General features: G+C 42.7%; 1 protein-coding gene across 2 annotated transcripts in view; it reads left to right on the top strand.

Annotated features, from left to right (window-relative positions):
- Positions 1-21,173, top strand: part of LOC135508286 (potassium channel subfamily T member 2-like) — a 63,132-nt gene that overhangs the window by 22,944 nt on the left and 19,015 nt on the right. Inside the window, exons 16-21 of one of the 2 annotated variants that reach the window (XM_064928371.1) lie at positions 2,421-2,623; positions 2,885-3,101; positions 3,971-4,076; positions 4,366-4,538; positions 6,747-6,818; positions 7,174-7,308. In XM_064928371.1, the coding sequence (XP_064784443.1) occupies positions 2,421-2,623; positions 2,885-3,101; positions 3,971-4,076; positions 4,366-4,538; positions 6,747-6,818; positions 7,174-7,308 (906 nt within the window). The remainder of the gene's footprint in view (positions 1-2,420; positions 2,624-2,884; positions 3,102-3,970; positions 4,077-4,365; positions 4,539-6,746; positions 6,819-7,173; positions 7,309-21,173) is intronic. The other variant, XM_064928379.1, reaches the window with a different exon arrangement.

Here is a 21,173-nt window from a genome sequence, read left to right as displayed (position 1 = left end):
AATTATTTAAATTAACCTATCAGAAGCTTGTAAAGCCATAATTTTCTGGAATTTTCCAAGCTGTTTAAAGGCGCAGTTAACTTAGATGTTCAAACTGACTTGCCAAAACTATAGTTTGTTAATTAACAATAAATATGTGGAGTGGTTGAAAAACAAGTTTTAATGACTCCAACCTAAGTGCATTTAAACTTCCGATTTCAACTTTATGTACATAAACTCAGCAAAAAAAGAAACTTCCCTTTTTCAGGACCCTGTCTTTCAAAGATAATTTATAAAAATCCAAATATCTTCACAGAAATTAATTGTAAAGGGTTTAAACTCTGTTTCCCATGCTTGTTCAACGTACCATAAACAATTTATGAACATGCCCCTGTGGAATGGTCGTTAAGACTCTAACAGCTTACAGACGGTAGGCAATTAAGGTCACAGTTATGAAAACTTGGGACACTAACGAGGCTTTCTACTGACTCTGAAAAACACCAAAATAGAGATGCCCAGGGTCCCTGCTCATCTGCGTGAACGTGCCTTAGGCATGCTGCATGCTGCAAGGAGGCATGAGGACGGCAGATGTGGCCAGGGCAATAATTTGCAATGTCCGTACTGTGAGACCCCTAAGACAGGGTTACAGAGAAACAGGATGGACAGCTGATCGTCCTCGCAGTGGCAGACCATGTGTAACAACACCTGCACAGGATCGGTACATCCTAACATCACACCTGTGGGACTGGTACAGGATAGCAACAACAACTGCCCGAGTTACACCAGGAACGCACAATCCCTTCCATCAGTGCTCAGAATGTCCGCAATAGGCCGAGGGAGACTGGACTGAGGGTTTGTAGGGCTGTTGTAAGGCAGGTCCTCACCAGACATCACTGGCAACAATGTCAGATATGGGCAAAAGCCCACCGTCGCTGGACCAGACAGGACTGGCAAAAAGTGCTCTTCTCTGACGAGCCGCGGTTTTGTCTCACTATCGTTGAAGGAATGAGCATTACACCGTGGCCTGTACTCTGGAGCGGGATCAATTTGGAGGTGGAGGGACCATCATGGTCTGGGGCAGTGTGTCACAGCATCTTCGGACTGAGCTTGTTGTCATTGCAGGCAATCTCAACGCTGTGCGTTACATGGAAGACATCTTCCTCCCTCATGTGGTACCCTTCCTGCAGGCTGACATGACCCTCCAGCATGACAATGCCACCAGCCATATTGCTCGTTCTGTGAGTGATTTCCTGCAAGACAGGAATGTCAGTGTTCTGCCATGGCCAGCGAAGAGCCCGGATCTCAATCCCTTTGAGCACGTCTGGGACCTGTGTGATCGGAGGGTGAGGGCTAGGGCCATTCCCCCCAGAAATGTCCGGGAACTTGCAGGAGCCTTGGTGGAAGAGTGGAGTAACATCTCACAGCAGGAACTGTCAAATCTGGTTCAGTCCATGAGGAGGAGATGCACTGCAGTACTTAATGCAGCTGGTGGTGACACCAGATACTGACTGTTACTTTTGATTTTGACCCCCCTCCCCACCTTTGTTCATGGCCACATTATTACATTTTGGTTAGTCACATGTCTGGAATTGTTTATGTCTCAGTTGTTGAATCTTGTTATGTTCATACAAATATTTGCACATGTTAAGTGAACGCAGTTGACAGTGAGAGAACGTTTCTTTTTTTGCTGAGTTTATAACCAGGAGTAAAATGACTACAGGATAGATAACAGTAGCAGCGGCGTAGGTGATGAGTCAAAAAGTTTGAGCAAAAAGGGTGAATGCAGATAGTCAGGGCAGCTTTTAGGTATAAACACACTAGGTATCCAATAAACATCAGCAAGTTTTTTAAAACTGAAATTAGGACTGATCCTACATACTTAAAACCAGCCCTGTGTATGAGTATTCTAATACAGGTGACAAAATGTAGGTCAAAGAACAAGAGTAGGGCCTTGACCACAATAATAATAATAATAATAATAATGGATTAAACTTCTATAGAACTTTTCATAACAGAAATCTCAAAGCACTTCATAAGCACAAAACAAACAAACAAGCAATATATCATGACAGGTCAACCAATAGATGCCAAGTCTTTGAAAGCTGCATCCTACGAAGAAGGAGAGAGTCGGCAGCTCTGGGCAATAGAAAGCTCACCACAATGTTCAGAATAGTAGCCTGTCATTCTCTCTACCAGCCCTCTGCCTCTGCAGTGTATTCCTCCATCTCCAACTCCTCTTACGCTTCAAGCGAATCCTCATGACCAAACCTGGAAAAACCTAGGGCCTTAGCAAACACTCTGGTCTCGTCATGTGGTCAGGAAAACCTCAGGCGCCCAGCCAAATAGGCTTTGAAAAGGCTTTCTCTCCCTCTGTTATTTTCCTCTGTATCTCCACTCTGTATAATCTAACACTTGCCCTATATCTCTATCTCTGTCCTCAGGTATGGTGTGTGTCTGATCGGGGTGTGCCGGGAGGACAGTAAGAGCATCCTGCTGAACCCCGGGCCCCAGTTCCGAATGAGCCCCAATGATACCTGCTTCTACATCAACATCACCAAGGAGGAGTATTCTACCTTTAAGACCCAGAGAGAGAGGATGGTCAGCCGGCCTCGCCTGCCAGTACCCAGTGTCATCGCCAGCATGGGTCAGTAATATGAGCTCTATTTCAATATCACAACTTATGTACTACGTAGTATGAAGTGATGTACACTAACAAGTGAGTAATGTATTGGACAAGTATAGTGTGCTAGTGTGGATATTGGTATACATTAACATAGATTATTCTGCATTATTGAACTACTAACTTGGTATTTTTCTGAAATATTGTGAATGAATTCACTTGTAAGAAAAATGCCAACAGTTAATAGTATGTTGTAAATGTTGTTCTACTTGTATCCTTGTTCAGGCACTGTGGCCATAGACCTCCAGGACGCAGGCTGCAAGCCCCACTGTGGGCCCACTCTCTGTCTCCCCCCAGAGGACTTTAAGGGTAACAGCAGGAGGCCCAGCATCAGCCCCGTGCTCGAGGTGCCAGACACTTCCTCTCTGCACACAGGTGACCTCTATAGCGACCAATCAGAGGACGAGAACCTGCCCTCCGACGAGGACGTATCAACTGAGGAGTATGTTTTATATCATTTCTATAAGAGGATGTATGCCAAGCTTTCTGCAAAAAAAATATATATATATTTTGAGAAACATTGATGCCATGCAATATGTCTTACTTTTTATTCTCCAATTTAAAAAAAAGAATGGGATAAAAAAAAAACAGAGTATGTAAGCCTTTTGGTTATTTCAGTTACGGGTCTCCAACTTTGGTCCTGGAGTGCTGCTGTGTGCACTTGATTCAATTAACTACAGATATAGGATCTTAATTTGACCTATTTTGTCACAGCAAAACAATCCTGCAGCAAGAGGATTTGAACTTTTAGTCCAGTGGAGGCTGGTGAGGGGAGAACGGCTCATAGTAATGGCTGGAATGGACTTTATGGAATGTAAGGTGTTTAATTCCCTTCCCTCTACTCCCTTCCAGCCATTACTATGAGCCATCCTCCCCTCACCAGCCTCCACTGGTTTAGTCCATAATGTCTCTTGATCAGTGGTTAGGCTATTAGCTGGCCAAAAGTAAGTTACATGTCCAATAATGTTAATATAAATGTGTGTTAGTGTGGGTTTTCAGTGAATTTATGTAAATCACAAAGCTCATCTGCATTTCCTGTGGTGCAAGAAAATTCTCAGCAACAAAAGAGTGATCAAATTAAGACCCTACACCTGTATGTTCTAGACTGAAGACCATGCATAGTTGATTGATTCAGGTAGGTTAGTGCTGGAACAAAAACTTGCACACCAGTTAGCTCTTGCCGAGACTGGAATTGGAGAACAACAGCAGTAGATGATGATTTGTGATACAGTAATGAAATTTGTTTGGCTATGAATTTGAATGGGAGATCCATACTCATAAAATATGAATTGTGTGTCTGTTTATTTGAAGCTATGTGAAAGGCTATTCTCCCAACCTGCCCTACATCGGTAGTTCTCCAACACTTTGCCATCTACTGAAGGAGAAAGTACCATACTGTTGCCTCAGACTGGAAGGGGTAAATGATGCAAGTCACTTATTCAGTTCAAGCAATATAGGTAGTATTAAGTCATGTTAGCCATTGGCGCTATTGATGCTGGTTTCCAGACACAGATTAAGTCTAGTCCTGAACTAAAATGCATGCACAATGAGGAATCTGCTTTGTAGTCCAAGACCAGGCTTAATCTGTGTCCAGGGAAACCGGACCACAAAATATCGCTTATGGTATTTTAATTCATATTTGTTTACATATTTGAATTAATACATAAAAAACAACAACATAAAAATGTATGTTATTTTCCCCATAGGGTTGTCAGCATAACAACTTTGAGGACGCCAAAGTGTATAGCTTTAAGAACAAGCTGATCATTGTGTCGGCTGAAACGGCAGGGAATGGACTGTACAACTTCATCGTCCCACTTAGAGCTTCCTACAGACTAAAGAAAGAGCTGAACCCGATTGTGCTGCTCCTGGATAATCAGTAAGAACAGCGTTTTATTTGATCTTCTTACCCTTTTTATTGTGCTGCCCTCTTGGTCGGATCTCCATTGTAAAAGCGTTACAGATTTTCGGCGCAGGATGAAGACAATCCTGCAGCAGGAAGATTTGAACATCTGAAGGAATGTTTAGAATCGCCGCCAGGGTGCAGCTGGAAGCGGTGTTTGTATACAATGCAGAACCATAGCTACCTACGTTGTACCTTTGACTGCAGGTCTACTGGGCGCCAGTTCTGGTAGCCTATGTAGTTTTATTACATGTTCAAGGAAAGCAATAATCAGAATAAATTATTGGTGGCGTCAGTGTGGTCCAGTGGTTACAGTAGGCCTGTGCAACTGTAGCCGGCGTATAACAGTTTAGCAATGTTAGGGCCATCCACGCCAAAGACCATAACTACGGTATACTGACAAATTATACATAGCCTAGCTATAAAAACATGGGCAAGCATCCACACTGAAGGTAAGTGTATTGTTCTACAGTAAGCCTATATCTGCCAATCAACTGATGGCCCAAATCAGCAGTGATGGAAAAAGTACCAAACTGTCATACTTGAGTAAAAGTAACAATGCCTTTTTTTTAACGGAAAGCCAGGGGCACATTACAACATTCAGACATTATTTTCAAACGAAGCATGTGTTTAGTGAGTCTGCCAGATCAGAGGCAGTAGGGATTACCAGAGATGTTCTGTTGATAAGTGTGAGAATTTGTACTTTTGGTTTCATGGAAAATTATGAGGTAAAAAGTACAATATTTTCTTAAGGAATGTAGTAAAGTAAAAGTTGTCAAAAATATAAATACAACTTAACTACTTATGTACTACTTTAAAATATTTTTACTTAAATACTTTACACCATTGCAAATCAACTCATCCACAGAAACACAAACAGTAGGCTATTATTGGGTTTCACACCTTTTATTATGTGACAGTGGATTGGAATATAATATATTGGGAATATAATGAAATAACAAGGGGCATATTGCAACCATCGATGGCACTAGATTATCGCCAGCTGATATCTCGTTAGACCGTCAATACGTGCACAGCTGATCTCAATTGCAACCATTATTGGTCACCTCATTATCGCTCCCTAAAAGATAATGTCAGTGTTACTTTAGTCTAGCCTGTTGACTCACACTAAATTATTCCGGTGCTCTGCTGTTCGCGACATATTTTAGTATTTCCATCATTGAAATCGTTTGTGGTGATGAGGGGCACGATGGGCGTAGCCTAGACTTGCTACTTAACTACAAAACATTTTGAGTGCACCATGCACCCATGCTTCATTCATTATTTATTTTGTAAGCTAAAAACACAGAGCCTAACGTTAGCTGGCTAGCTACTATGAGGATGTCATGTCATTGGAGGAGTGGATGAGTGACTGAGTTTTTCCCCTCATATTGTTTTTCGGTGGCTACTGCTAGAGATGCAAGTGTCATTTGGTTAGCTAGCAAGAAATGTGAATCACTTTGCTAGCTAGCTATGCTGAACTTGAACAACTCTAACTGCACTGAAGCCGCTCAACATTTACATTACATTCAGTCGTCTGGCAGACACTCCGATCCAGTGACACACAAGAGCAACCAGGGACAAGCGCCTCGCCCAAGGACACATTGACAGATTTCCCACCAAGCCAAATCGGGGACCCGCCCAAGCTCCCAACTTCCAGGACACCAACCATCCAAGATCCCCCCCCCCCCTCACACACACACAGTAATGAAATACCAAGAAAATTTAGTTTTTTTTGTCATGTTCCTTAAATGTGCTGAGAATGTTCCAAAGGCAAGCAACTATCCGGCACCATTCCCAGAAGTTGTGGGAAGGTTGTATTAAAAAATAACCATAGGACAACCACGCGCTCACCAAGCTCTATGTAACATAAGTTTCTCAAAGCATTATGTGCTAGCTGGAAAGTGAATGTCAAATGAGATTGAATGGCTGTAGTTTATCTTGAATTCAGCAAGATACCAATGAGCGCCCTTTTTGGTATTTAACCGCAAGCAAATCAGCACTTCCTACCATATTTTCTCTATTTTATAAAAGTTACTCTCTTTTGGATATGTTGGGTCGGGTACTGTGACAACAAAAATGACAATAGCTGTTCGTATGGACAATGTGGATCCATTCAATTTAATTATATTCCATTCTATTCTATTATTTTCTATGTTGTGATGTGTTATGTTGTCTCACCAGGCCTGACACACAGTTCCTGGAGGCTATCTGTTGGTTCCCCATGGTATTCTACATGGTCGGCTCCATCGATAAGTACGTGACGCACAACATGACCTTATCAATCATCTAATTTAGTGCATGTACTGCATTTGTATGCTATTAGTCTCCCTATCAAGAATACATCTAAAAGGAAATGGACTGAGTGAACCGAAATATCAATTTCTCAAATATGTCCTGTGTCCAAAGTCACCTTTCTAGACAGCCCCTGAGAAACTACTAGTTACGATTCTCTCTCCACAGCGAATGTTTCAGAATATAGCTATCTCAAGTGCAGGGCCCAGAGGTTTTCCTGACAGTCTATAACTATGGTCTAGAATTTCTCCTGACCTTGTCATGTCAAGAAGTCAAATTCAATTCAAATGTGTGTGTGTGTGTGTGTCTCGCATAGCCTGGATGACCTCCTGCGCTGCGGTGTGTCCTTTGCGGCCAACATGGTGGTGGTTGACAAGGAGAGCACCATGAGTGCAGAGGAGGACTACATGGCTGACGCCAAAACCATTGTCAATGTGCAGACACTGTTCAGGTACCGTAAACATCGTCAATGTGCAGACACTGTTCAGGTACCGTAAACATCGTCAATGTGCAGACACTGTTCAGGTACCGTAGACATCGTCAATGTGCAGACACTGTTCAGGTACCGTAGACATCATCAATATGCAGACACTGTTCATTTACCGTAAACATCGTCAATGTGCAGACACTGTTCAGGTACCGTAAACATCGTCAATGTGCAGACACTGTTCAGGTACCGTAAACATCGTCAATGTGCAGACACTGTTCAGGTACCATAAACATCGTCAATGTGCAGACACTGTTCAGGTACCATAAACATCGTCAATGTGCAGACACTGTTCAGGTACCGTAAACATCGTCAATGTGCAGACACTGTTCAGGTACCGTAAACATCGTCATTGTGCAGACACTGTTCAGGTATCGCAACCATTGTCAATGTGTAAACATTGTTCCTGTACCGCAGCCATTGTTAGTGTTTAGGTAGCGATACCCTTCTTTGTGATTTTGTACACTTACCTCATGTCATTCCTTCTAACTGCCATCTCTGCTTCAGAGGCAAGTCTTTCTACACATTTAGGTGTTCACAGCAAAGGACTATTTCTGTCTGTAATAAAGCCCTTTTGTTGTGAAAAACTCATTCTGGCTCCCAAGAGGGTGGGCTTATGCCCTTCCGGTCATGGATGTGCTCCTGCCCAGTCGTGAAATCCATAGATTAGAGCCTAATGAATTTATTTAAATTGCCTGATTTCCTTACATGAACTGTAATTCAGCATAATCTTTGAAATTGTTGCGTTAATACTTTTGTTCAGTATATGTACGTGTCGTTCCTCATGCTGAACAAATTTGCCTCAAGGACCCATAAGGATAGATTTTTATCCATCTTGAAAATTTTGGACAACCTTTAAAAATCGTACAGTATTCTCATTAACCATATGTTGGAAATTCTGTATGTAGGCCCATGGTACAGTTGAAGTCAGAAGTTTACATACACTTAGGTTGGAGTAATTAAAACTCGTTTTACAACCATTCCACAAATTTCTTGCAAGAAAACTATAGTTTTGGAAAGTCGGTTAGGACATCTACTTTGTGCATGACACAAGTAATTTTTCAAACAATTGTTTACAGACAGATTATTTCACTTATAATTCACTGTTTCACAATTCCAGTGGGTCAGAGGTTTACATGCACCGAGTTGACTGTGCCTTCAAACAGCTTGGAAAATTCCAGAAAAGGATGTCATGGCTTTAGGAGCTTCTGATGGGCTAATTTACATCATTTGAGTCAATTGGAGGTGTACCTGTGGATGTATAACAAGGCCTACCTTCAAACTCAGTGCCTCTTTGCTTGACATCATGGGAAAATCAAAAGAAATCAGCCAAGACCTCAGAAAATAAATTGTAGACCACCACAAGTCTGGTTCATCCATGGGAGCAATTTCCAAACTCCTGAAGGTACCACTTCCATCTGTGCAAACAATCGTAACACAAGTAAAAACACAATGGAGCCATGCAACCGTCATACCGCTCAAGAAGAAGACTTGTTTGGTCTCCTAGAGATCAATGCACTTTGGTGTGAAAAGTGCAAATTAATCCCAGAACAACAGCAAAGGACCTTGTGAAGATGCTGGAGGAAACTGGTACAAAGTATCTATCTCCACAGTAAAAACAAGTCCTATATCGACATAACCTGAAAGGCCGCTCAACAAGGAAGAAGCCACTGCTCCAAAACCGCCATAAAAAAGCCAGACAATGGTTTGCAACTGCACATGGGGACAAAGATCTTAATTTTTTGAGAAATGTCCTCTGGTCTGATGAAACATAAATAGAGCTATTTGGCCATAATAAACATTGTTATGTTTGGAGGAAAAAGGGGGAGGCTTGCAAGCCGAAGAACACCATCCCAACCGTGAAGCACAGGGGTGGCAGCATCATGTTGTGGGGGTGCTTTGCTGCAGGAGGGACTGGTGCATTATGTGGATATATTGAAGCAACATCTCAAGACATCAGTCAGGAAGTTAAAGCTTGGTCGCAAATGGGTCTTCCAAATGGACAATGACCCCAAGCATACTTCCAAAGATGTGGCAAAATGGCTTAAGGACAACAAAGTCAAGGTATTGGAGTGGCCATCACAATGCCCTGACCTCAATCCTATAGAACATTTGTGAGCAGAACTGAAAAAGCGTGTGCGAGCAAGGAGGCCTACAAACCTGACTCAGTTACACCAGCTCTGTAAGGAGGAATGGGCCAAAATTCACAAAACTTATTGTGGGAAGCTTGTGGAAGGCTACCCAAAACGTTTGACCCAAGTTAAACAATTTAACGGCAATGCTACCAAATACTAATTGAGATTATGTAAACTTCTGACCCACTGGGAATGTGATGAAAGAAAGAAATACTGAAATAAATCATTCTCTCTACTATTATTCTGGCAATTCAACATTCTTAAAATATAGTGGTGATCCTAACAGACCTAAAACAGGGAATTTTCTACGAGGATTAAATGTCAGGAATTGTGAAAACTGAGTGTAAATGTATTTGTCTAAGCTGTATGTAAACTTCCAACTTCAACCGTACATCTGTTAACCAATACCTTTTCTCAAGCTAAGTTAACAGATGGCTGAGTTCTTGATTAATCAGGAAATCAGATTGTAAGTGTCCATTTAAATGCTTTGTAAATCCACTTCACAATGGTATCAGGCAGAGTGGAACAGAGGAACCCAAGAGCAGACTCCAACGAGGGGACTGGGATGAAGTAACTAAGGTATTTATTGAAACACAGGGGGAAGATGGAGTGCAGGCCAGGGGAAGCTCGGGTGGGTTGCAGGAAACCAGGTGCGGAGGCTAATTTTTGCATTTATATCTTAAAAAATAAGGAACTATTAACAACGAACTGTTTTGACTTTGTAACACAAATGCTATGCTTTATCTTGGCCAGGTGTCAGTTGCAAATGAGAACTTGTTCTCAACTAGCCTACCTGGTTAAATAAAGGTGAAAAAAATAAAATAATAATCATACATATATATCTATCTCATGAACCAAAAGTCAGATTCACTCCAGATTTGGTCTTTAGTTTGAGAAAATAATGCATTCAAAGATGGCCACGCTACACCAGCAGATGCATATTACCACGTACGTTAATATGCAAACATTTTATTTTTATGAACCATAGGACCAAAGGACACCAACTTTGGCCCAAGGTACATGTCTTAACTTAGTTTGAGAAAAACTAAGGGATTGGTCAAAAGAAGATTGAGTTATTGACTAATCAAAAATCTGATTTTACTTGTCCATTTTAAACCACTTGTAAATCTACTCCACAGTGGCCTATCAACTGGACATCGCTATCATGGATGTCCCTAAGGTGAACTACACTGAATTTGGTATTGAGATATAAAAAAACAAGGAAATGATTAACTCATTCTTTGCATACTTAGTAGTAGTAGTCGTAGTTATAATATTAGTTCATTTAAAGGGACCATGTGCAGTTAGAAACGTACATTTCACATAGTGAAATATGATGTTTGCACCAGAGTTAGCTAAACACAGCTCATTTTAATGGAGGATGGAGGATTTGAAGTTGCTAGTACTTCTTAAGGTAGAGGTGAAGGAATTCTATTTCCTGGTGCCTGAGTTGGAGAATGTTGACTACTCAAAGGTGGTTTTGCTTTTAGGAATGACACGGCCTCCTCTTGTGGAGATCCAGGTGACTCCAGGTGCTGTTAGGTTAATATGACAAAATCCTTCAGAGGTGGCGGCGCCACATTGTTGATAATCTTATAAACTCGACAGTCATCTGAGAAAAAACATCAAGTTGTCCACGGTCATTAATGTCGAGGCTGAATAACAAAGGGCCCAGATTTTACTCCTGTGTCACTCGCCATTGTGCAATCCCTTGGTGATGACATTGTGGTTAACCGTGTCGAAGGCTTTTCTGAGGTCGAGGAAAACTGCACCGACAACACCCCCTTTGTCAAGCTTGACCTTGGTCATATCTGGGAGATAGCAACATGCTGTTTCTGTACAGTGGTTGACCCTATACCAGTTGTGAAAGTAGATTTCATTTCTTCCAGCTATGGGACCTCCTATTTGTGCACACGCTTACATATAAAACCCCTATTAATTCAATAGTAAAGATTTGTCATTTCACTTTTTAAATGTATTACCTTTTATTGTGGCATAAACCAAACCAGTCGTGATGTTTTCATCTGATTTGTCAATAACTTCGAAGGGCTCTTTTACTAGGCTACTCACGTACGTTCATCCACTCGCAACACATTTCCAGCCTCCAAACAGTGGTGAACGGAAAGAGACATCTGTTACGCAAAACACCACAAATTGTAAAGTCTTTTTGGCGATTTGTCATTAGACCAGAATTTCTGCATCCACTGCTGTCCACACGCGTCTTGGTGTTTGCCATTCATCTCTGCCTTTGCAAAATTTCAGTGTTCTCATCTAACCACATTGCATTTTGGAGGGTAGGCTACACCACCAGTCTTTTAAAAAATTATTATTTTTTTAAATAGATTTTTCTCCGCAATTTCATGGTATCCAATTGTTTACTAACTACTATCTTGTCTCATCGCTACAACTCCCGTACGGGCTCGGGAGAGACGAAGGTTGAAAGCCAGGCGTCCTCCGATACACAACCCAACCAAGCCACACTGCTTCTTAAGACAGCAAGCATCCAACCCGGAAGCCAGCCGCACCAATGTGTTGGAGGAAACACCGTGCACCTGGCAACCTTGGTTAGCGCACACTGCGCCCGGCCTGCCACCGGAGTCCCCGGACAACCAATTGTGCGTCACCCCACAGACCTCCTGGTCGCGGCCGGTTACGACAGAGCCTAGGCGTGAACCCAGGGTCTCTGGTGGCACAGCTGGCGCTGCAGTACAGCGCCCTTAACCACTGCACCACCAGTCTTGCTCATTTTTCAAGCCTCTGACATGCTGTAGCCTAATGATAAATAGTGGTGTAATAGCCTACAGTTTGACATTTCGTTTTAATTATTGTGATGGCCTCGTGTTTTATGCCTCATGTTTTATTTTAAGAAAGAAATCAGCTTTGTCTTTCCTGAAACTCTTAGTCACTTAATTTCTCAGTCACTTGTAAACTAGGCATTCAACCTCTAAGCCAGATTTGAGGGATTTCTTCAGAGCAGCATCTCTCTTATTCGTCAGGTGCCAAAGAGTGTCATTGAGCCAAGGGAGGTTCTGTTTTTTTTTTGTGAGGGACTTTCCTTGAGAATTTGCTTTGGATTGGATTAATTGTTGCCATTTCATTGTAGTCATTGCAGGTTTTCCAATGCCTCGCAAAAAAGGACACCTATTGGTTCATGGGTAAAACAAATGCATAAATTGAATATCCCTTTGAGCATGGTAATGTTATTAATTACACATTGGATGGTGTATCAATACACCCAGTCACTACAAAAATACAGGTGTCCTTTCTAACTCAGATGCCGAAGAGGAAGGAAACTGCTCAGGGATTTCACCATGAGGCCAATGGTGACTTTAAAACAGATACAGAGTTTAATGGCTGTGATAGGAGAACTGAGGATGGATCAACAACATTGTAGTTACTCCACAGTACTAACCTAATTGACTGAGTGAAAAGAAGGGAGCCTGTACAGAATAAAAAATATTCCAAAACATGCTTTGCTACAAGGCACTAAAGTTGCTACGCATTTCACAGTAAGTTAGTTTTGACTTAAATATGCTTGAAAATGTATGGCAGGGCTTGAACATGGTTATCTATCAATGATCAACAACCAATTTGACAGAGCTAGAAGAATTTTGAAAATAATAATGGGCAAATATTGTACAATCCAGGTGTGCAAAGCTCTTAGAGAGAAAGACTCACAGCTGTAATCACTGCCAACAGGGATTCGAACATGTATTGACTCAGGGGTGTGAATACTTACAGTACCAGTCAAAAGTTTGGACACACCTACTCATTCAAGGTTTTTTATTTTATTTTTTAAACTATTTTCTACATTGTACAATAATAGTGAAGACATCAAAACTATGAAATTACACATATAGAATCATGTAGTAAACACAAATGTGTTAAACAAATCAAAATATATTTAGATTCTTCAGAGTAGCCACCCTTTGCCTTGATGACAGCTTCACACATTCATGGCATTCTCTCAACCAGCTTCACCTGGAATGCTTTTCAAACAGTATTGAAGGACTTCCCACATATGCTGAGCACTCTTTGGCTGCTTTTCATTCACTCTGCGGTCCAACTCATCCCAAACCATCTCAATTGGGTTGAGGTCGAGTGATTGTGGAGGCCAGGTCATCTGATGCACAGCACTCCATCATTCTCTGTCTTAGTCCAATAGCCCTTACACAGTCTGGAGGTGTGTTGGGTCATTGTCCTGTGGAGAAATAAATGATAGTCCCACTAAGCGCAAACCAGATGGGATGGTGTATCACTGCAGAATGCTGTGGTAGTCATGCTGGTTAAGTGTGCCTTGAATTCTAAATAAATAACCAACAGTGTCACCAGCAAAGCATCCCCACACCATCACACCTCCTCCTCCATGCTTCACAGTGGGAACCACACTTGTGGAGATCATCCGTTCACCTACTCTGAGTCTCAAAGACACGGCGATTGGAACCAAAAAACTCAAATTTGGACTCATCAGACCAAAGAACAGATTTCCACCTGTCTAATGTCCTTTGCTTGGATTTCTTACCCAAGCAAGTCTCTTCTTATTATTGGTGTCTTTTCGTAGTGGTTTCTTTGCAGCAATTCAACCATGAAGGACTGATTCACGCAGTCTCCTCTGAACAGTTGATGTTGAGATGTGTCTGTTACTTGAACTCTGTGAAGCATTTATTTGGGCTGCAATTTCTGAGGCTGTTAAGTCTAATGAACTAATCCTCTGCACCATTGGTTACTCTGGGTCTTCCTTTTCTGTGGTGGTCCTCATGAGAGCCAGTTCCATCATAGCACTTGATGTCATTTCTTTTTGATTATTTGAGCCTTTCTTGCCATAATATGGACTTGGTATTTTACCAAATAGGGCTGGCTTCTGTATACCAACCCCTACCTTGTCACAACATAACTGATTGGCTCAAATGCATTAAGAAGGAAGGAAATTCCACACATTAACTTTTAACAAGGCTGTTAATTCTAATGCATTCCAGGTGACTACCTCATGAAGCTGGTTGAGCGAATTCCAAGATTTTGCAAAGCTGTTATCAATGCAAAGGGTGGCTACTTGGAAGAATCTCAAATATATTTCTATTTTTTTAACCCTTTACATTATTCCATATGTATTATTTCATAGTTTTGGTGTCTTCACTAAAATTGTATAAATAAAATAAACTCTGGAAAGAAACGTGTCCAAATTTTGAAGTGTACTCTATGCAAATAAGATATTTCTGAATCTTTCCCAAATATTTTTGTTCATCTTAAAAAAGATCCAAATCTCTTTTAGGAATGCGACTGATGTTACTTTTGGTCCTATTACTGTCGTCCTATCTGAACCTCTGTTTGGTGAGTTTTCTTGCAACGAATGTAAGATTGGGGTTAGATAAACCAGAAATTAAGTTGTATGATTTTTTTTATTCAGTCAGGCTTATGAAGTCCAGTTGTGTCTTTGTGGATTTTGTTATCCTAGTCGGCCTTCAATCAGTTGGGTTAGCTAGTTTCCTTGTTCTGTCTTTCAGTTGCCTTTCGTAGATCCTCTGGTTGATGGGGGAAGGGCTGATGTGATTACTCTGGATGATGGGGGAAGGGTCCATGTGGCTACTCTGGATGATGGGGGAAGGGTCCATGTGGCTACTCTGGATGATGGGGGAAGAGTTGACGTGGCTACTCTGGATGATGGGGGAAGGGTTGACGTGGCTACTCTGGATGATGGGGGAAGGGTCGATGTGGCTACTCTGGATGATGGGGGAAGGGTTGACGTGGCTACTCTCTATGATGGGGGAAGGGTTGACGTGGCTACTCTGGATGATGGGGGAAGGGTCGACGTGGCTACTCTAGTTGATGGGGGAAGGGTTGACGTGGCTACTCTGGATGATGGGGGAAGGGTTGACGTGGCTACTCTGGATGATGGGGGAAGGTTCGATGTGACTACTCTGGATGATGGGGGAAGGTTCGATGTGACTACTCTAGTTGATGGGGGAATGGTTGACGTGGCTACTCTGGATGATGGGGGAAGGGTTGACGTGGCTACTCTGGATGATGGGGGAAGGGTCCATGTGGCTACTCTGGATGATGGGGGAAGGGTCGACGTGGCTACTCTGGATGATGGGGGAAGGGTCCATGTGGCTACTCTGGATGATGGGGGAAGGGTCCATGTGGCTACTCTGGATGATGGGGGAAGGGTCCATGTGGCTACTCTGGATGATGGGGGAAGGGTCCATGTGGCTACTCTGGATGATGGGGGAAGAGTTGACGTGGCTACTCTGGATGATGGGGGAAGGGTCGACGTGGCTACTCTGGATGATGGGGGAAGGGTTGACGTGGCTACTCTGGATGATGGGGGAAGGATTGACGTGGCTACTCTGGATGATGGGGCAAGGGTTGACGTGGCTACTCTAGATGATGGGGGAAGGGTTGACGTGGCTACTCTGGATGATGGGGGAAGGGTTGACGTGGCTACTCTAGTTGATGGGGGAAGGGTTGGCGTGGCTACTCTGGATGATGGGGGAAGGGTTGACATGGCTACTCTAGTTGATGGGGGAAGGGTTGACATGGCTACTCTAGTTGATGGGGGAAGGGTTGGCGTGGCTACTCTGGATGATGGGGGAAGGGCTGATGTGGCTACTCTGGATGATGGGGGAAGGTTCGATGTGACTACTCTGGATGATGGGGGAAGGGTCGATGTGGCTACTCTGGATGATGGGGGAAGGGCTGATGTGGCTACTCTGGATGATGGGGGAAGGTTCGATGTGACTACTCTGGATGATGGGGGAAGGGTCGATGTGGCTACTCTGGATGATGGGGGAAGGGTTGACGTGGCTACTCTTTTGTATTTGTGCATCTGTTGTATCGCTGGAGCACGGCACCCCATTTGAAACAGTGTTCTGACATTCCAACATCCAACTTTCATTTTGGATAGCACACTGGATAGTCTCAATGACCTTGAGTTGCAATCCTGTCGCATTCAAATGTATGCACTCACGTGCCAGGCCCAGAGGGCCATGGCTCCTGGGTGAGAGTAGAAAATCTCCTTGTTTACTTGGGTCAAAAGATCCCTACGTAAATGGTAGCTGCCAGGGCTGGTTGTAAAGCAGGAGAGTGAAATCTGTAAACCAGAGCTTCCCTGGCTGTAGACAGACTCTAAGATGAAGGAAGAGCCCTGTTTCCTTACTATGTTTAACAGAGTGGGGAGTGTCAGGCATAGAGAAGGAAAAAGCATAAGGCATCACCCTTGCCAGGGGTGTGCTGGCGCTCTCCCCTCTTGGACTGTGCCCCTAGTGCGCAGCAACATGTTTGCAGCTACAGGTTTGGCTATACGGTGTCACCAAGCGGGATATCGGCAAGACAGAGCAGCCGGCGGAATAACATAAGCCGTCAAACAGTGTAGCTTAAAAGGACGAAGGAAACGTATTGGTTACCCAGACGTCCTAATCCTGAGCAGTAGAGCAGCTATGTGTCTGGTCTTTCTTGTCCCTACTCCGAAGATGAAGATTAACAACAGCAAAAGTATACCCAGCCGCTCACTCCTGTAAAGGGAGGTACAGATAGCTGTATGGGGCTCTGTCGCCTGATAAGGGTGCCCTAAGGGAGTTGGCTAAGGGAGTTTTGTGGTGAGCCAAGAGAACCTGTTCCCCTGCGAAACCAAACACATTAAACCCAGAGATGAACTGGATGACAGGAATCCACAGAGTGAATGGGTAGGTGTTACCAGGTTTTATTCCCTGCCTCGCTCACCTAGAGTGATGGTTCACCCTTGTGGCGTTCTGAGGAGGTGCATTCGTGATCCTATTCAACTGTGTTCGCTTGCACACACAAGACAGTTTTTGGGCAGAATGTGCAGGGCATAAGAGGAGGACCATGATAGATGGAAACTGGCAATCCGTCATCCTGATCTGTTAGTCTGCAACCGGAGGGGGAGCATTCCTCACCTTGGCACCCCCCCCCCAAAAAAAAAGAAATCCTGAACCAACAAAATTGCGCTTGACCCTCCCTTACTATACCTGCGATACGTGGTTGTCCCACCTAGCCATCTTAAAACTTATTTGGGATCGGTGTCCTGTCCGCGGGATGTTTGAGCTAACGTAGACGAATGCGATTAGCATGAGGTTGTAAGTGACAAGAACATTTCCCAGGACATAGACATATCTGATATGGGCAGAACGATACAATATCTGCCAGGCACGCAGGCTGTCAGAATGGGGGAAAGAGAAAAGTAGTTGAGTGTCATCCGCAAAGCAATGATAGGAGAGACCATGTGAGGATATGACGGAGCCGAGGAACTTGGTGTATAGAGAGGGCCAAGATCCAAGCCCTGGGGACAGCAGTAGTGAGAGTATGTGGTGCAGACATACAGTGCGTTGGGAAAGTATTCAGACCCCTTGACTTTTTACACATTTTGTTACGTTACAGCCTTATTATAAAATGGATTAAATTGTTCGTTTTTTCAAGTCTATTTTCAAGTCTCTCCAGAGATGTTGGATCGGGTTCAAGTCTGGGCTCTGGCTGGGCCACTCAAGGACATTCAGAGACTTGTCCCAAAGTCACTGCATTGTGTTGACTGTGTGCTTAAGGTCGTTGTCCTGTTGGAAGGTGAACCTTCACCCCAGTCTGAGGTCCGGAGCGCTCTGGAGCAGGTTTTCATCAAGGATCTCTCTGTACTTTGTTCCGTTAATCTTTCCCCTCGATCCAGACTAGTCTCCCAGTCCCTGCCGCTAATAAACATCCACACAGCATGATGCTGTCGCCATGCTTCACCATAGGGATGGTGCCAGGTTTCCTCCAGACGTGAATCTTGGCTTTCAGGCCAAAGAGTTCAATCTTGGTTTCATCAGACCAGAGTATCTTGTTTCTCAGGGTCAGAGTCCTTTAGGTGCCTTTGGCAAACTCCAAGTGGGCTGTCATGTGCCTTTTACTGAGGACTGGCTTCCGTCTGGCCACTCTACCATTAAGGCCTGATTAGTGCCAGACACGATTTTGTCTCTGACCTCTATGGACAATTCCGTCGACATCATGACTTGGTTTTTGCTCTGACATGCACTGTCAAATGTGGGACTTTATATAGACAGGTGTGTGCTTTTCCAAATCATGTCCAATCAATCGAATTTACTACAGGTGGACTCCAATCAATTTGTAGAAACATCTCAAGGATGATTAATGGAAACAGGATGAATACTTTTGTAAAAAGGTATCGGTTTTATATTTTTTTATACATTTGAAAACATTTCTAAAAACATTTTCGCTTTTCAATATAGGGCATAGTTTGTAGATTGAGGAAAATCCTTTTTAGAATAAGGCTGTAATGTAACAAAATGTGGAAAAAGTAAAGGGGTCTGAATAATTTCCGAATGCACTGTAGATCCTCTCCACATCACCTAGTAGGAGCGGCCAGCCATGTAGGATGCAATCCAAGAGTGTACAGAGCCTGAGACGCCCAGCCCTGAGAGGGTGGAGAGTAGGATCGGATGGTTCACTGTGTCGAAGGAAGCCGATATCTAGGAGAATGAGAACAGAGGAGAGAGTCTGCCCAGTGATGCTAGGGTAGTGTGTACAGCCCAGTGCATCACTGGGGCTAAGTTTCCTGCCATCCAGGACCTATATAACAGGCAGTGTCAGTGGAAGGCCCTAAAAATTGTCAAAGACTCAAGCCACCCTAGTCATAGACTGTTTTCTCTGCTACCGCATGGCAAGCCTTACCGGAGTGCAAAGTCTAGGTCCAAAATGATTCGCTAGGTGTCCCGCTAGCGGGACATCTTCCGGTGAAACTGGAAGGCGCGGTATTCAAATAAATAAACATACAAATTATGGATATTAAACATTTAGGTACATACAAGTGTCTGATATCGGTTGAAAGCTTAAATTCTTGTTTATCTAACGGCACTGTCCGATTTCCAGTAGGCTTTACAGCGAAAGCATGCCATGCGATTGTTTGAGGACGGCGCCCCACATCAAAATATTTTTCCACCAGCACAGATTTCATAAATTCACAAATAGCGATAAAATATGAACTTTTTCAATATCTTCCTCTGATTTGTCATCCCAAGGGTCCCAGCTATAACATGTGGTGTAGTTTTGTTAGATAAAATCCTTCTTTATATCCCAAAAAGTCAGTTTCGTTGGTGCCATCGATTTGAGTTATCTACTCGTTCAACATGGAAAGATAGGAATCCAAAAATCTGCCCATAAACTCTTTCAACAAGTCAAAATATGTCTCTATTTAATCCTCAGATACACTAAAATGTATTTAAACCATAATATTTCATACAAAAAGAAGTATGTTCATAGGAAAATTATATTAGCAGGTGCGTGTCCTCTTCATTGCTTGCGCATACACACATTTCCAAGTCTGTGTCCCTGTAGTTAAACTCATTATTCTTACTCGTTTTGAAAGAAACAAGCCTGAAACCTTGAACATTGAGTGCTGACACCCAGTGGAAGCCATAGGAAATGCATACTGGGATCAAGATTTAATTATTTCCCTATACTTTCCAATGTAAGATCATGGGCTCTCTCTCCAAAAGAATATCTGGTTGGATTTTCTCCTACCATATCTATTGTGTTATAGTCTCCTACATTATGTTAACATTTCTACAAACTTCAAAGTGTCTTCTTTCCAATGGTACTAATTATATGCATATCCTAGCAACATACATTTTACTTTGGGCATGTCAATGAGGCGGAAATTGAGAAAAAAGGACCCTAGTCTGAAGAACAGCTTCTACCCCTGAGCCATAAGACTCCTGAACAGCTAATCAAAGGGCTACCCGGACTATTTGCATTGCCCCCCCTTTTATGCTGCTGGTACTCTGTTTATTATCTATGCATAGTCACTTTAACTCTACCTACCTGTACATATAACCTCAATTACCTCGACCAACCAGTGGCCCCGCACATCGACCCTGTACCGGTATCCCTGTATATAGCCTCGCTATAGTTATCTTACTGCTGCTGTTTAATTATTTGTTACTTTTATTTTACATTTTTTACTTACCTATTTTTTTGCTTAACACTTATTTTTCTTAACCTCTCTGGTACAAGTGCTAGCATCCCATCTCGACAACAGCCAGTGAAATTGCAGGGCGCCAAATTCAAAACAACAGAAATCCCATAATTAAAATTTCTTCCTCAAAAAAGTATTATCCACCATTTTAAAGATAAACTTCTTGTAAATCCAACCACAGTGTCCGATTTCAAAAAGCTTTACTGCGAAAGCACACCAAACAATTATGTTAGGTCAGTACCTAGTCACAGAAAAACACAGCAATTTTTTCCCAGCCAAAGCGAGGAGTCATAAAAAGCAGAAATAGAGATAAAATTAATCACTTCATCAGATGGCACTCATAGGACATCATGTTACACAATACATGTATGTTTTGTTCAATAAAGTTCATATTTATATCCAAAAATCTCAGTTTACATTGGCGCGTTATGGTCAGAAATGCATTGTCTCAAACAAACATCCGGTGAAAGTGCAGAGAGCCACATCAAATAACAGAAATACTCATCATAAACATTGATAAACGATACAAGTGTTAAGCATGGAAATATAGATTAACTTCTTAATTGAACCGCTGAGTCAGATTTCAAAAATGCTTTACGGCGAAAGCACACTTTGCGATTGTTAGGTTAGCTCCTAGCCACAGAAACCCATACAGCAATTTTCCAAACAAGAAGAGGTGTCACAAAAGTCAGAAATAGCATTAAAATTAATCACTT

The sequence above is a fragment of the Oncorhynchus masou genome, chromosome 3, assembly GCF_036934945.1.
Source record: "Oncorhynchus masou masou isolate Uvic2021 chromosome 3, UVic_Omas_1.1, whole genome shotgun sequence".
Lineage (NCBI taxonomy): Eukaryota > Metazoa > Chordata > Actinopteri > Salmoniformes > Salmonidae > Oncorhynchus > Oncorhynchus masou.
Note: the sequence above shows the minus strand (reverse complement) of the source record. Positions and strands in the feature narration are given on the sequence as shown.